General features: G+C 46.8%; 2 protein-coding genes across 2 annotated transcripts; one reads left to right on the top strand and one right to left on the bottom strand.

The window, feature by feature from the left end:
• Window positions 1–2676: 2676 nt before the first annotated feature.
• NOB1 (NIN1 (RPN12) binding protein 1 homolog) lies at window positions 2677–10585 on the top strand. Its single transcript, XM_002923651.4, has 9 exons — window positions 2677–2809; window positions 2931–3063; window positions 3898–4028; window positions 5749–5820; window positions 6011–6139; window positions 6233–6433; window positions 7011–7108; window positions 9144–9288; window positions 9977–10585. Exons 1-9 carry the CDS (start codon window positions 2747–2749, stop codon window positions 10244–10246), a joined length of 1242 nt encoding a protein of 413 aa, XP_002923697.1. The 5' UTR covers window positions 2677–2746; the 3' UTR covers window positions 10247–10585.
• Window positions 10586–12242: 1657 nt separating this feature from the next.
• On the bottom strand, window positions 12243–13331 carry LOC100475658 (POU domain, class 5, transcription factor 1-like). Its single transcript, XM_034638571.1, has one exon. The coding sequence runs from the start codon at window positions 13329–13331 to the stop codon at window positions 12243–12245; it is 1089 nt and encodes a 362-aa protein (XP_034494462.1).
• Window positions 13332–15774: the final 2443 nt, after the last annotated feature.

Raw genomic sequence — 15774 nt, 5'->3', positions numbered from 1 at the left:
CACACCGGGCTCCTTGCTCAGCGGGGAGCCTGCTTCTCCCTCTGCCTGCTGCTCCTCCTGCTTGTGCTTGCTCTCTCTCTCTCTGACAAATAAATAATAAAAAAAAATAATAAAATCTTAAAATTTTTGAGTAACCTCTACATCCAATGTGGGGCTCAAGCTTAGGACCCCACGATGAAGAGTTGCATGCTCCGCAGACTGAGTCAGCCAGGCATCCCTACCCATCTGTTTTTACAAGCTCTCCAGGTGATTCTGATGCACACTCAAGTTTGAGAACCACTGATCTAGATCATTCTTCATCCTAGGGTTTACAGAATTATTACTGCCAACTTTACTAAACCTCTTCTATCATGGAGTCCAGTTTCCACATCCTCCCTCCCTTTTTAGGCAACAGGAGCAATCAGTTAAAGGAGCAAAGAAAAGAATACTAGTGTTGAGTGAATTATATCTTCTAGGCAGTAAGGGGAATAAATGTAGAAGGGTCACAGGCACCCCAAATATTTCAGAAGTGGCATCAAAGGGAGTACCGGTTAAAAAAGAAAGTGCGGGGGCGCCTGGGTGGCACAGCGGTTAAGCATCTGCCTTCGGCTCAGGGCGTGATCCTGGCGTTATGGGATCGAGCCCCACATCAGGCTCCTCCGCTATGAGCCTGCTTCTTCCTCTCCCACTTGCTTGTGTTCCCTCTCTCACTGGCTGTCTCTATCTCTGTCAAATAAATAAATAAAATCTTAAATAAAATAAAATAAAATAAAATAAAAAAGAAAGTGCGGGGGTGGGGGGCACCTGGGTGGCTCAGTCAGTTAAGTGATCCAGCTCTTGGTTTCTGCTCAGGTCGTGATCTCAAGGTCATGAGATTGAGCCTGGTGTAGGGCTCCTCAATCAGTGGGGAGTCTGTTTGGGACTCTCTCTGTACCTCTTCCTCTGCCCCTCACCCTCACTCGTGCTCTTTTTCTCTGTCTCTCAAGTAAATAAAATCTTTTTTGAAAAACTGAACGTGGGAATTAAGATGACTCAGATTCGTACCTTGAGTGCCTTCGTTGGAAATGACAATAGTAAAAAATAAGAACTCTAACGAGTGAAAAAAGTTTAAGCAGGTTAAAAGATAATTACATCAATTTTAACCTTTCTCCTGAGTGAAGATTTCTAAAATTTTTATTATTTATTTTTAAAGATTGTATTTATTTATTTGACAGAGCACAGGGAGTGAGAGAAGAAGCCTCCCCTCTGAGCACTGGGATCCTATGACACTGGGATCATGGCCTGAGCCAAAGGCAGACGCTTAACTGGCTGAGCCACACAGGTGCCCCAAGATGTCTAAAATTTTTAGATGGATGTTTCCAGAAGGCTAGATTGGGGAATAAATAGGGATCGGACCTAAAGATTTGGGAGGCATTGCTATAATGTAATAATTGAAGCCTTTAGGATAGATTGTATTCGTAAAGGAAAGAACTTAGAAGGACAAAGGGGCCAAGACAGTTCCGCGGAGGGTGCCCTGTGTGCAAGGCAGAATAGGGTCCAGTGAAAGAGGGTGGGAAGCCATCAGAGAGGTAGGAGGACCAGGATCCTTAAGTATTACCAAAGTCAGGAGTAGAGACCGTACAGAAAGAGGAGATGGTCAGCAATGTCAAATTTTGCAAAGAATCAGAAAGCTGAGAAATAAAAACAAAACAACAACAAAAAGTTATGATCGACTACAACATTAGAAACAGCCTTCCACTCGCCTATTTCAGGCAGGGCAGGTAAGACAGGAACCATTGGCTCTGGAGATTGAAGAGAATAAATGGTAAGAAAAGTTGAGACAGATTTTTGGGGAAAGTAGGGGGATTTGGGCAACTGCTGAAGGGGATGCCTAGGGCACTGAAGGGCTTTCGGGGGTGGGGGATAGGATGAATAAATTATAATCGAAGGATAAGATTGAAGACTTGCCAAAGAAGGCTTGGAATGACTCAACGTCGCTGAAGATGAATGACAGAAAACCCACGTCATCATTCTGCAGAAATTCTCCAGCATGAATTTTAATAGGCCAGATCTCATAATTATGGAATCTCAGATTTGAAAAGGAATTTAGAAGTCGTCTACTACTCCCTTTCAGTTCCATCCAGCAAAGGATTATTTGCTAGTAAATTACGTGCCTTGCTTAGAGTAGAGGGCGAGGACGTCAAAGACCCTCAGAATGAAGTGGGGTTACGTAAGCAGCGGTCAATTGAGCATAATGGATAAGAAAGTGGCTCAAGGGTCAGTGTGTGCGTGTGTGTGTGTGCGCGCGCGCTCCTTGCCCAAGAACGTGAGATCAAGTGTCGTCCCCGGGTGTTACTCTTCTGACAACAAAATACTAGACATGTTAGCTGAGCCTTGCTCTCTTGAGTAGCTATCCCTTACCTGTAAAACAGTACATATCTCACAGACCTGTGATCTTTAAATGATCTGTAGTTTTTCTGCATTGACTGACTCGTAACAGTAAGACTATATACAGGTTTTATCTTAAAAGTAAAGAAGGCGCTAAGGGGTGGACGCAGAAGGCTGTCTCCAAAGGTATATCCCAAAATTTAACCCTACCCACACCTGGCGAGGCTGCCGGCGAGGTCGCGCATGCGCGCGGGTAGCCCTAAGCCGGGAAATGCCCATGCGGCCGCCAGAAGGCGCCGCTAAGTCACAACTGTACCTCTCGGCTCCCAGAGGCCCTGATTGGGACGTAGGGGTGGAGCCAGCTCCGTGCGCAAGCGCGCTGTGGGCGCGTTCGGTCAAGATGGCGGCCGTGGAGCACGTTGTGGCGGATGCCGGGGCTTTCCTGCGAGACGCGGCTCTGCAGGTATGGAGAGCCACCGCCAAGAGGAGCAGGGTCTGGGCTGCCGACCCCTGAAGTAGTGCGGGAAGTCGGGCGGCGCTTTGCGTGATGTGGACGGGTGTGAACTGGGCGGGTCTCTCCGCAGGACATTGGAAAGAACATCTACACTATCCGGGATGTGGTGAACGAGATTCGGGACAAGGCCACGCGCAGGCGGCTCGCCGTCCTGCCTTACGAGCTGCGTTTCAAGGAGCCCTTCCCGGAATACGTGCGGCTGGGTGAGTGCCTCTGCCCCGGTGTTGATGGGAAGCTGGGCCCCAGGCTACCCGCTCGGGACCGACTCGGATGCGAGTTGAGGTCTTGGCTATTTTATCAGCATTTGATTCAGAAACTGCACGTTCTAGGAGATCATGGTGGCAGAGAGGCTCCCTGGGTCAGGAGTTAGCCAGGCCTTGCTAGTTACTAGCTATATATAAGTTACTTAATCTTTCTGAGGAAGTACTAGTAGTAATTAGTAGGATTTGGTTGAAGGATCAAAGCGAAAGCTTTTAGTACGGTGCTTGGTACATAGTAAGTGCCCGATAAATTTTAGCTGCTAATATCTGCTTTGTAGGAAATGTGAGTGGCATTGTTATAAAGCAGAGCTGTCACAGAGCAGTCCGATAATTTTGGTTCATCATAAACTACGACAGTTATTAAGTGAATTAACTTTTAATCCCATTTTGGAATCTGAATATTCTATTAATCTGGACTGTTATACTCAAAATCAAAGAATTTTAGACCAAAGAGACCTTCTATTCCAACATAATACCAAAGTTTAATGAGGAACTCTCATCATTTGCAGACATTATGCTTTCAGTGACTTTCTATTAACTTTGTTCTCCTGTTACTTCGTCTGCACTAGATAAGGATGTCACAGTACATCTAACTGGCATAAATTTTAATGATAGAGAATACAAATGTCTCCACAGTGAGTAGAAAAAGGAAATGGATGAAAGTATTAAGAGGGTTTTCTTGGGATATTGATTCTGAGTTCTTTTCATACTTTCACTATAGTTATCCAAGGTCATATGGCTTTTTGTTTCTAATGTGAGTTGGGACTCTTTTTACAGTGACTGAGTTTTCAAAGAAAACTGGAGACTATCCCAGCCTCTCTGCAACAGATATCCAAGTGCTGGCACTCACCTATCAGTTAGAAGCAGAGTTTGTTGGGGTGTCTCACCTAAAACAAGAACCAGAAAAGGTAAATCAGGAGGATTATTGGTTTTTTTCCTTTTAAGATTTTTATTCTGGGAACTATCAAATGTAGAGAATAGTATGATGGACCCAGTGTCCCCATTATTCTGCCTCCACACTTATCAAGCCATGATCTATCAGGTTTCCTTTCTACTGACCCCAAGCCCTTAGAATTTTGAACTCAGACATTGTATCTCATTGATATTTCTTGGTGTGTCTCTTTAAAAGCAATAAAACCATGAAATCATTACACAAAATTAATAGTAATTCCCTAATATTGTCAAATGTCTACCTATTGTTCACATTTCCCAATTATTTTACAATTTTTTTTAAACATTTGTTTGGATCACAATCCAAATAAGGTTCTTATGTTTCAGTTAGCAAATGCATCTCACTCTCTTTTGATCTGTAATTTTTTAGGAAGGGTTGGTTAAATTTGGAAAATGTAGAAATAGAGTAAAAATCAACTATGTTCTTGCTATTTTTAAAAATAGATTTCTTTCCAAAAGCAAGAAAGAACACTATGTGCTTGCCTGTGTTTTGTTTGTTTTAAACTCTTTCCACCTTCAAAATTCTAGGTTCCTGTTGTGCTTTTACGGACTTCCCCACATTGGCTAGGTTGAAGAGACTAATTGATTTGTAGCTGGGTCCTTTTGGCTGTTTCCAGGCCAAAAGATCTTAGAAGCCAAGTAATCATGTAATAATTAATTTCAAATAGTGTTAATTAAGAATTGCTTAATATTCTCTGCCTAAAGTCAAGAAAGCTATTTTGAACTCACATTTGTGTACTAATTAGAACAGCTGTCACTTGTTTTCAACCAGGTTTAGAGTCCTCCAATCCAAAGAGTCTAAAACTGATGTGTAAAACACAGATTTGTGTGTGTCACCAGAATGTTTTGGGGAGATGGATGAAGGGAAGCATAAAGCCTGACTCTGACTGAGCAGTGCGACTAGTAGCTGAGTTTCCATTTGGCATCCATCATTTCATGATACCTAAAAATTACCCTTTTCCTGCAGACTTTGGGCAGAATTTAGATATCTTTTTCTTTTTCTTTTTTTTTTTAAACTAAGTAAGGCTTGAACTCATGACCCTGAGATCAAGAGTCTCCTGCTCTACCCACTGAGCCAGTCAGGCGCCCCAGGAGTTAGATATTTTGTATCAGAAGTTTTAAAACAGTATATCTCGGGCGCCTGGGTGGCTCAGTCTTTAACCGTCTGCCTTCGGCTCAGGGCGTGATCCCGGCGTTCTGGGATCGAGCCCCACATCAGGCTCCTCCGCTGGAAGCCTGCTTCTTCCTCTCCCACTCCCCCTGCTTGTGTTCCCTCTCTCGCTGGGTGTCTCTCTCTCTGTCAAATAAATAAACAAAATCTTTTTAATAAATAAATAAATAATAAAACAGTATATCTTTAAAAAAAATAATACAGTATCTTTTGACCCAGCAAGTCCACTCTTAGGTATATATTCTAAGTATATAACTAAAGATACATGCAAGTTTTATGACCAGTGCTGTTCATTACAGCATTATTTATGAGGACAAAAAGAGATGTTCTAAAGTGGTTATTTGGTAGCAGTGGGATCACTGAAAAATTATTTTTATGTTTCCCAATATTCAATAACTGTGGGAGAAATAGTTTGTTTTCTAGTTCATTTTATTTACTCTTCCATGCTGAATTTTCAAACTGTATTTGTCTCCTAGAGCTCTCACTTCTTTCTTTTCTTTTTAAAGGTTAAAGTGAGCTTATCAAGTCAGCACCCAGAAACTCCTCTACACATTTCTGGTTTCCATCTGCCCTCAAAGGTAATTGTGTAGACAAGCCATGCTCTCCTGAGCTCTTCTGCTGCATGTCTCCACAAACTGTGTACGCTGAGCCACATTTATCTAGACTAATATCCTAATTTGTCCAGCCCTGTCTGACTTGTGTCATCTATCATCCGTCTATAATCCTCTCAGTTTTCAGGTTTTAAAATTATTATTCTTTTAACTTCAGCCTAAACATCCACGAGAAACAGTACAACATGGACACCCAGCTGGTGAGCCCGAGAGCCTAGAATTCAGTTCCTTCATGTTCTGGAGAAACCCTTTGCCTAATATTGATCGTGAACTGCAGGAGCTGCTGGTAAGGCCCTGCCGTATGATCCCCTGATGACAGCATGCCAGCTTCTTCCTGCTGTTCCTATGGGCTGGGACTTTGTGAATTCCGTTGTTTCAGATTGACAAAAGTGATGATGTCCCAAGTGGGGAGGATGAAGAACAGAATGGATTTGAAGAAAGGAAAGACGAGGATAGCGACAGTGACGGGGGTGGCTGGATAACTCCCAGCAACATCAAGCAGATCCAGCGGGAGTCGGAGCAGTGCGCTGTCCCGAAGGACGTGCGGGTTGGCTGTGTGACTACAGACTTTGCCATGCAGGTGGGTGGATGGGCATCGGCCAGACCTAGGCTTAGTTCATAACCTGTCACGGTCAGGGGTTGCTCTGAGGTTTGGGAGTATGTACAGCTCTTCTTTGTGAGGCTTCTTTTCCAGGTTCTTGAAATTTCACCTGTGATCTTTGATTATAGTTTTGGTTGGAAACTAGAAAATCAGTATAGTGACAAAGTATATGTCTTGCATTAAGTTTTTATTGTTTACTGTGCATGGTCTGTTGATGGGTCTCTTTTAGTACGTTTCACATTCTGTTCTCAGTTAGGTTCTTGGAAGAAGTACAGGTTTCCAGCTTCCAAAAGAGTGTATTTGCCTTTGACAAGAAAAATTTTTTTGTTAAAAGAGAGATGGCCAGTGAGGGGACCTGGGCCCTTGAAATACAAGAGAAATCTAGGTCTTTGTCCTAGTTTACGTGTGTTGAAAGGCATCCTAAGCTTACTTCCCCTTAATAAAAGCCCCTTATGAACCAGACCAGGCTCTGAAGTCCTTTAGCTGTGATTGTACAGATGTTGAAAGGAACTCTGATCTTGCTGACTTGGATTGTGCTTTCGCTTGGTGGTTGCAGAACGTCCTGCTTCAGATGGGGCTGCACGTGCTGGCGCTGAACGGCATGCTGATCCGCGAGGCCCGGAGCTACATCCTGCGCTGCCACGGCTGTTTCAGGTACGCGGCTGATGGTCTGGACCCACGGCCTCGCTCAGGACTCTGTTCTCTTCTGTCCTTTCTGCCAATTTGCGGAAGGACTGCCTTGTGGACAGGGTTTTTCCTCCACCTTGTCCTTCATATGCGGCTGGGTTCTGTCCTCACCAGAGCACTGAAACCTCTGGGACAGAGGTCGCCAGTGACCTCCTGTCTTATCTTAGTCATAGGATTAAAGGCGTGGATTGTGGAGCCCAGAGCCCTCATCATGTAACCATACGTGTGAAACATTTATGGATGAAATGATGCCTGGGACTTGCTTTGCAGTAATACACACGTGGGAAGAGTGGGTGGGGGTAGAGATGGAACAGGATGGCCATCAATTGCTAGTTATTGAAACTGGGTGAGGGGCCCATGGGGGTTCATTGTGCTCTTTGGTCTACTTTATGTGTAGATTTTCTATTTAAAAAAAAAAAAAAAGGTGGAATGGATTCGGATTACACAGGTTCAGATGCAGATTCTGTTTCACGTAGCATTACAAAAGTTGGTGAACTTCTCGGTGCTTCAGATTTTTCCTGCATAAAATCAAAACTAATTGTCCTAGAGGAGAGTGTGGTATATGGAACACAGGACACAGTCCACTCAGGTGAACTGTTAGTTCTTAGACCATGCCTTTCTCTTCCATTTCTCTTCTGGTTCTTGAAGTGGTCCTTGTGGTGGGGCTGGTGTTCTATGGGCAGGCCCCGGGGTCCCAGAGACCTGGGAACGGACGAGACTGTACTTCAGCCTTGCCGGTGAAGCGTGACCCTGGCACCTTATGATTTGGTGGTGATCCTGTAGGTCGTCTCGTGGAGCAGCAAGGTGTCTCCTTGGGTCCCTGGTGCTGTTCCACTGAGGGTCAAGTTGCCTAGGTGGACCACTGCCCCTCTGCTGGCTTCGAGACAACCAGTCACTCGTGGCCCCGGGGGCCCCGCCCTACCACCAGCCTCTGCGTTCCTCTGAATCTTCAGTCTGTAAATGTACCGCGCTTAAGACAGTAAAGCTCCTTGCTTCATGAAATCGCATTTCCCCCATTGCCCTTTGTTACAAAACCCCCAAGTTCCCCAAGTCAACACCCATTCTTAGCAGCTCTTAAAAACGTTCTCCATTCTTGTGAAAGTAGCCCAGTGACTGGACGGTTTCTTACACAGGATAATCAGTTCCTAGCATCCGTCGAGAGGCACTTGGTTTACTCTCAGAGACTTGCAGGTCAAGGATTCGGCTCCTCAGGAGATTCACCTGACTCATCTCCTGACCACTGGGAATGGAGGGGCAGTTCCTCAAGGACATGTATAAACACTGCCATTTGGTCCTTGATGGCAGCAACTTTCTTGTCCAAGGTCCCCTTTTGGGGCTTATATGTGTAGGGGCGAGGCAAGGCCTCAGGACCTGCCCCCGACACCCACACTTGCACAACTATAGCAGCTTTCCAGTGTTGCCAGTGTCATTCATCAGTACATTCTTGGCACCTCTGGCGCCACCTCCTGGCTGCCGTCTCAGGGCAGGGAGTGGAGAGCCGCAGTAATACGCCCCTTGACTAAGTACCATGATGTGAAGAGAGTGATTGTGCGGCGAGGTTCCCTGGGCTTGTATTTGCCACTTACTAGCTCTGACCTTGAGCAGGGTACCTTATCCTGCCCCAGTTTCCCCATCTATAAGATGGACATAATGCCAACTCCATAGGACTGTTTTGACGTTAAACTTGTGGAGTAATGCCTACCTAACAGTTCAGTAAGACTTCATTACTAGCGTAACAACGCTCGGCTCGACCTCCATGTTTACGGACTTGCTGCCTTTCTCCCTTAATTCACCCTTGCCCTCGGCGCAGCACGGTGATGGCTTGCTTGTATCAGTGGCAGGAGGTCAGGCAGCCATAGTCTGTGATGCATCGGGGGCCATTCAGCCTTCCCCCCTTCCTAGTCACATCCTTCTCCTCTGACACCCACAACTCACCCTGTGCTCGGCAACGGGGTTTGCCTTCCATGGCTTCCGTGCAGAGCCCTTCCTTTTCTGTTTCCAGGACCACATCTGACATGAGCCGAGTGTTCTGTTCGCATTGTGGAAACAAGACCCTAAAGAAAGTGTCCGTGACCATCAGCGACGATGGAAGCCTGCACATGCACTTCTCCCGCAACCCGAAGGTGCTGAATCCTCGGGGCCTCCGGGTGAGTGGCAGCTCTCCCACTCCCCTCGCAGCCGGGCCTCTTAGCACCAGAATCAAAATCCATAGAGAGGACCAAGAAAGGCTTGGCATTTAACTGTCCCGCTAATTCCTTGAACCTGGCCCAAGATGGTCTGGCGCTCATCTAATTCTGTCCCTGCCCTGGAATCAGCCATTTCTCTATGGCGCTCGGATTCCTTATGGAGAATGGGGTTTTGAAGCAAAGAGCTGAGCACAGGGTGGGCTTATTGCCCTCAGGGGTCGGAGATGTCTTAGCCCATGGTGGACAGAGATTGTAAGCCAATGCATGTGTGTATAAATACACACGGGAGTATTTTCTATAACGTATCTGTATTTTAAAATGAGTTTATACGTTCCATTTCAACCCAGCAGAGTTCATTCTCACCCTCCCTCATATCTTGACACCATTTTCCATAATTATTTGCTCAGTTCTAGGATACTAGTTTTAGAATTACTAACCCACACCAGTGAAAATGGTACCTGCTTAGTCGAGCTCTGCGTTGGGAGGTGACGGCATTGCTGGCTGTGGGTGTGTGGTCACAGCAGTAGCAGCAGTGAGTGATACACTCCACTGATGGCATCTGTCTGCGTCCAGAGCTTGACATGAACACAATCGGACATGTTTGAATAGGGTGTCCTGTCCTAATGGCCTTTCCTCATCTCGTTCACAGTATTCACTTCCCACTCCCCAAGGGGGCAAATATGCCATCAACCCCCATCTGACCGAGGACCAGCGCTTCCCTCAGCTGAGACTCTCCCGAAAGGCCAGGCAGAAAACGGACGTGTTTGCCCCTGACTACGTAGCGGGGGTATCTCCCTTTGCAGAGAATGACATCTCCAGCCGGTCCGCTACCCTGCAGATCCGAGACAACACCTTGGGAGCGGGGAGGAGGCGGTTAAATCCCAATGCTTCCAGAAAGAAGTTTGTGAAGAAGAGGTGAAGTGCAAGCTCCATGGGCAAACAGGATCGCCACTGCAGCTGCTGAGGCACTCGGGTGCCTCACTGCCCCAGCTGTCAGGCTCTAGAACCATGTGGGTGGGAACAGTAGGCCTGGCTGACGCAGTGCTGCTTCCTGACTCCCGGGGATGGGTCGGGTGGGGTTCGTGGTGGAACGGGGCCATCCCTTGGCCTGTGAGCATCCAGAGAGCTGGGATTCCTGCCATGTCGAACGGACTTTGACGCAAACAGAAGGAACGGCGCCATTGAGCACATTCTCGGCATTCAAAGAAAGGAACTTCCAGCTGGTCATATTTTTGTAATAAATGTGGTTATAAGCTTCTGTGCCTTTTCATTAAGTCGCCAAATATTTGCTACTTAGGTACTTTGAAGGTAATACTTAAGCTGTATATTCAAGGATCAAGCATTTAGGTTATTATTATTTTATTTTTACACGAAAATATACTAAGTTTGTATGATAAAACTACGAACTACTGTTTTTTCTTTTAAAACTTATTCTTCAGATGCCTGGGTGGCTCAGTCGGTGAAGCATCTGTCTTCGCCTCAGGTCATGATCCCAGGGTCCTGGGATGAGCCCTGCATTGGGCTCCCTGCTCAGCGGGGAATCTGCTTGTCCCTCTGCCTGCCGCTCCCCCTGCTTGTGCATGCACACACACTCTGTGTCACGTAAATAAATAAAATCTTACAAGAAAAAAAAAACCCTTATTCTGAAGCATTTCACTGAAATGCGTTCAAGAGAGTTCAGTATAGTGAACTGTAGTCTTTCACCTAGATTCACTCTTACTTTGCCTTGTTTTCTTTTTCTCCTCCCACACCCATGAGCACACCAAGAATCTCCCAGGGAAAGGATGTTCTTTGCATAAATTCAAGAAACTTAACATTGATACTTTACAGTTACTGATGTACAGAACTCAGTTTTTTCCAGATTGCTCCACCGTCCTTCCTATCATTTCCCCCCAGTTCTGAACACTTAAAAAAAAAAAAAAGATTTATGTATTTTAGTGAGAGAGGGGCAGACGGAGAGAGAGAGTTTCAAGCTGACTCCGTGTTGAGCACGGAGCTGGAAGTGGGGCTCAGGCCCGTGACCCTGAGATCATGACCTGAGCTGAAACCAAGAGTCAGACGCTTAACGGACTGCATGACCCAGGCACCCCTGAACACTTTAACTTATGTCTGTGCAGTTGGCAATTATAATAGTACAAACCACTCTTTAAAAATGTCCCGTTTGGGTTTGACAGATTGCATAACCTCAAGCAAATCTAGAGGGAAACACTTTGGGCAGGAATGTTCCATGAGTGATAGGTATACAGGCTATCATGGTGAGGTTAACTTTGATTACTTGGGATATGAACCTGACTACAAGATTTTTTCCAAGTTCTTTCCAGTGATAGTATATATACAAATTACATAGTAATCTTCAAAAGCTCCTTAATGAGGTTTTTTTTCTTGTATGGTTACTTATCCATTTAGCATATAGTTAAATTGAATTTAAACCAAAAACATTAGCAAGGTTTTCACTTTTTTTGTGTGTGTCCCAGGCTTCTTTATTTAAGAAAGTGATGTGGGGATTAAAAACAAGAGCATCCTTGGGGCGCCTGGGTGGCACAGCGGTTGGGCGTCTGCCTTCGGCTCAGGGCGTGATCCCGGCGTTCTGGGATCGAGCCCCACATCAGGCTCCTCTGCTATGAGCCTGCTTCTTCCTATCCCACTCCCCCTGCTTGTGTTCCCTCTCTCGCTGGCTGTCTCTATCTCTGTCAAGTAAATAAATAAATAAAATCTTTAAAAAAAAAAAAAGAGCATCCTTGAACTTGACCTTCCCTCCAAGTCCCCCCAAACTCCCTGCCCCCACACCCTTTGTGTTCCCAAATCCTTTCCTAGTGAATGAAGAACTTAATCCCAAAGCCCTGGTACAAAGCCCAGGTTCTCTTTCCCTTGCTCTCCTCTTTCCTCTGGCCCCCTCCCTGGGAAGGGCCAGCACCTCAGTTTGAATGCATGGGAGAGCCCAGAGTGGTGACAGGCACAGAGGGAAACCCTTCACCCTCAGGGAAAGGGACTGAGAAATACAGCGTAGTGAAGTGAGGGCCCCCGTAGCCTGGGGTACCAAAATGGGGCCCTGGTGCCAGAGGAAAGGATACTGGTGCCCCTGAGAAAGGGGACCCAGCAGCCTCAAAATCCTCTCGTTGCGAATAGTCACTGCTTGATCGTTTGCCCTTCTGCCGACGATTGCAGAACCACACTCGGACCACGTCCTTCTCAAGGCCCTGCTGCTGGGCAATGTGGCTGATCTGCTGCAGGGTGGGCTTCGGGCACTGGAGGAACATGCTTTCCAGGTTGCCTCTCGCTCGGTTCTCGATACTCGTTCGCTTTCTCTTTTGGGCCTGCACGAGGGTCTCTGCTTTGCTTATCTCCTGCAGATTTTCGTTGTTGTCCGCTTCCTCCACCCACTTCTGCAGCAGGGGCCGCAGCTTACACATGTTCGTGAAACTGAGCTGCAGAGCCTCAAAACGGCAGATGGTCGTTTGGCTGAACACCTTCCCAGAGAGAACCCCCAGGGTGAGCCCCACATCGGCCTGAGTGTATCTGTATCCCAGGGCGATCCTCTTCTGCTTCAGGAGCCTGGCAAATTGTTCCAGGTCTTTCTGCAGAGCTTTGATGTCTTGGGACTCCTCGGGGTTTTGCTCCAGCTTCTCCTTGTCCGGCTTCACAGCCCCAGGTGGGGCAGCGCAGGGCTCGGGGGAGGCCCCCTCGGAGTTGCTCTCCACCCCGGCTCCCCGCTCGCCCTCCGGCTGAGAGGTCTCCAGGCCGCCTTGGGGCACCAGCCCCACTCCAACCTGAGGTGCACAGTACGCCATCCCTCCGCAGAACTCATACGGCGGGGGGCACGGGGGAATCCCCCACACCTCGGCGCCCGGCCCAACCCCCGGTCCGATTCCCGACCCGCCGGGAGGGCCTGGGAAGCTCAGCCAGGTCCGAGGGTCAACCCAGCCGGGCTCTGGCCCTCCCGGCCCATCGCCTCCACCGCCCGGCGGGGGCGAGAAGGCCAAGTCGGAAGCCAGGTGTCCCGCCATGGGGAACGGAGGCGCCCCAAGCCGGGGGCCTGGAAAAATCACTATTTTTTTTTAAATACGTAAACACAGTTCCAAAAGTAAAAACCAAAAGGTACTCTTAGAGCTAGATGCCATTCCCCGCCCTCCTGTTTCACCTTAACCCATATAGGTCATTGGTTTCATTTGTTTCTAATTTATCCTTGTTTTGTTCAACTTTTTTTTTTTTTTAAGATTTTAAGTTATCACTACACCCAACATGGGACTTGAACTCACAGCCCTGAGATCAGGAGTCCCATGTTCCATCGACCAAGCCAGCCGTGTGCGCCAACTGTTTTCTTACACTAATAGGAGCGCCTGGCTGGTTCAGTCCGTAGAGCATGCGACTGTATCTCGGGGTTGTAGGTTTGAGCTCCATGTTGGATATACAGGCTACTTGAAAATAAAATCTTTTTTTAAAAAAAGTAGTATACTGTATTTTTCCCCCACTGGAAATCACTCCATATCCATTTATAGAGGTCTTACTGTTTTTATTCACCCTGTCGTGAAAAGCTACCAATTCAAGCACTTCATCATGTTCCAGGCTCTGGGCTGAGTATGTAATCCACCTTTGTCCATTTACTGGGTAGGACATGGTTACGAGGTGTGGGTGCTGTGAACAGCAGTCGTCCTCTACACGAGATTAAATGCCTTAAAGTCACGTAGCTTGTGAGCGTCCAGACCAAGGTTTGGGCTTAGTCCAACAGCTTTTATGCAACAAACGTGCCAGCGGAGACCACAGGAAACAGGGTGAACACTGGCTCCCCTGCCCTTCATCTCTGTGAAACTCACTTGGTGGGGTGCCAACTCAGGGGGTGGAGGAGAGGGCAGTAGGGGCGAGAGCGTGTGAGAGTCCATTTCTCTTTCTCCTCATACTGTCAGACTTACAGAGAAGCAGGGGGTAGCATAACACCCAAGAGCCCAAAGTAGAGGCCAACGTTAGGCAGCCTACTTCAACAATGGAAACCTGAGTCAGGTAGAAGGACCCATAGGGACCCCCAGCCCCCTCAACCACCTCCCCCACCCCCACCGCTACATACAAACAGGCCCATCAGGCAACCCACCTCAAAATATCTATAAGTCCTAACACCCAGACCCAGGTACCAAAAAAGGAAAAATCCCATACACTCCCATACCCCCTCACCTCCCTTATCTCTAGAACCAAAGGCCACTCTGGTCCCACCCAGCAAAACAAACCTCAGAACATTGCTGCTCACAATTCACAGGTCACACTAGTCCTGGGGCCCTACCCAACCAGAACTGACCAAGAAATGCAATCCCAATCAACAGCCAGAAGGTAGGATGCTACAAATACTCGATGAGTAGCATTAGTGACAGCCACAAACTGTAGAGATGCATACAAGTGGCTTTAAAACAAAAGTGGGATAAAAGAGGTTATAAGTACGTGCATAGCAAGTTGTTAATTCCAGGGTTTAGGCCCTTAGGACTTGGAAGTTTTAAAAGCTTAAGAATTTTTATAGAAGTTTTCCGTGTGAGTTTTGATTGTTAGTTCAGGACATTTGAAACTTGTATTTAACCCAAATCCTACTGGCAACCTTGACTGACAATTATTAATAATTAATAAGATAATTCTGAGATTGGGAAGGACTCCATAAAAATCTGCTTTTTGTTTCTTTTCCTGCTTCTATTCTCGCTAGTGCCTGTACCCCCACCCCACTCTACACAGGCCTCAGAATATCCTCCTTGTAAGTGACAAGGAGTTAATGATTTCTTTAGAATAGAGAACATCTAAGGAAGGGCCGGATGAGAAGGACCCCACAAAGCCACCACATGCATATTCCAGACCAGGGGAGCTACATATTTTGATGCCAAGAGCCTCTGGCTCCAAGGAATAACACCTGGGCCCTCGTTTTTGTTCTAACAGATTCCTGGATGCTGTGAGCACTTGTGCACCGGACCACAATCCTCGCTAAAAACCCCCAGACCCTGAACAAAGAGGAGACTCATGCTCCTTTCCTTTTCGAGTCTCCCAGACACACCATCTGTAACTGTTCTCTAACTTCAATAAGCTTGCATTTGATTTCTCTTCTGCATGAAGCCAAGGACCCTCTTGTCTAGTCCTGCGGGACCCCCTCTGGGTCCCCAGATCAAGCTTGCCGGGATCAATTCTATACTGCTATCCTCTTTAATACAAGATACCGTTAATAGCAGTGTTAGTGACATTTCCAAAACACCCCTCAGAAAAGAGCACCACTGTGACACAAAATCAAGGAGCAAATGCAAAACTGGGACATCTGGAAGAATAGCCCCCAAATTTACTAGCTATTTTCACCCCAGTACACGTGGACAGGGAGATAGCTATAGCGGAAATAATTGCCGTGTCTAGCTCACTGTGTTTGTGTGTTCATGTGTTTGGAGGTAAATTCTCCTAAATGTAACCTTTCTGCATTATTAAAACAATGATGAG

The sequence above is a fragment of the Ailuropoda melanoleuca genome, chromosome 12, assembly GCF_002007445.2.
Source record: "Ailuropoda melanoleuca isolate Jingjing chromosome 12, ASM200744v2, whole genome shotgun sequence".
In the NCBI taxonomy this organism is placed as follows: Eukaryota; Metazoa; Chordata; class Mammalia; order Carnivora; family Ursidae; genus Ailuropoda; species Ailuropoda melanoleuca.
Note: the sequence above shows the minus strand (reverse complement) of the source record. Positions and strands in the feature narration are given on the sequence as shown.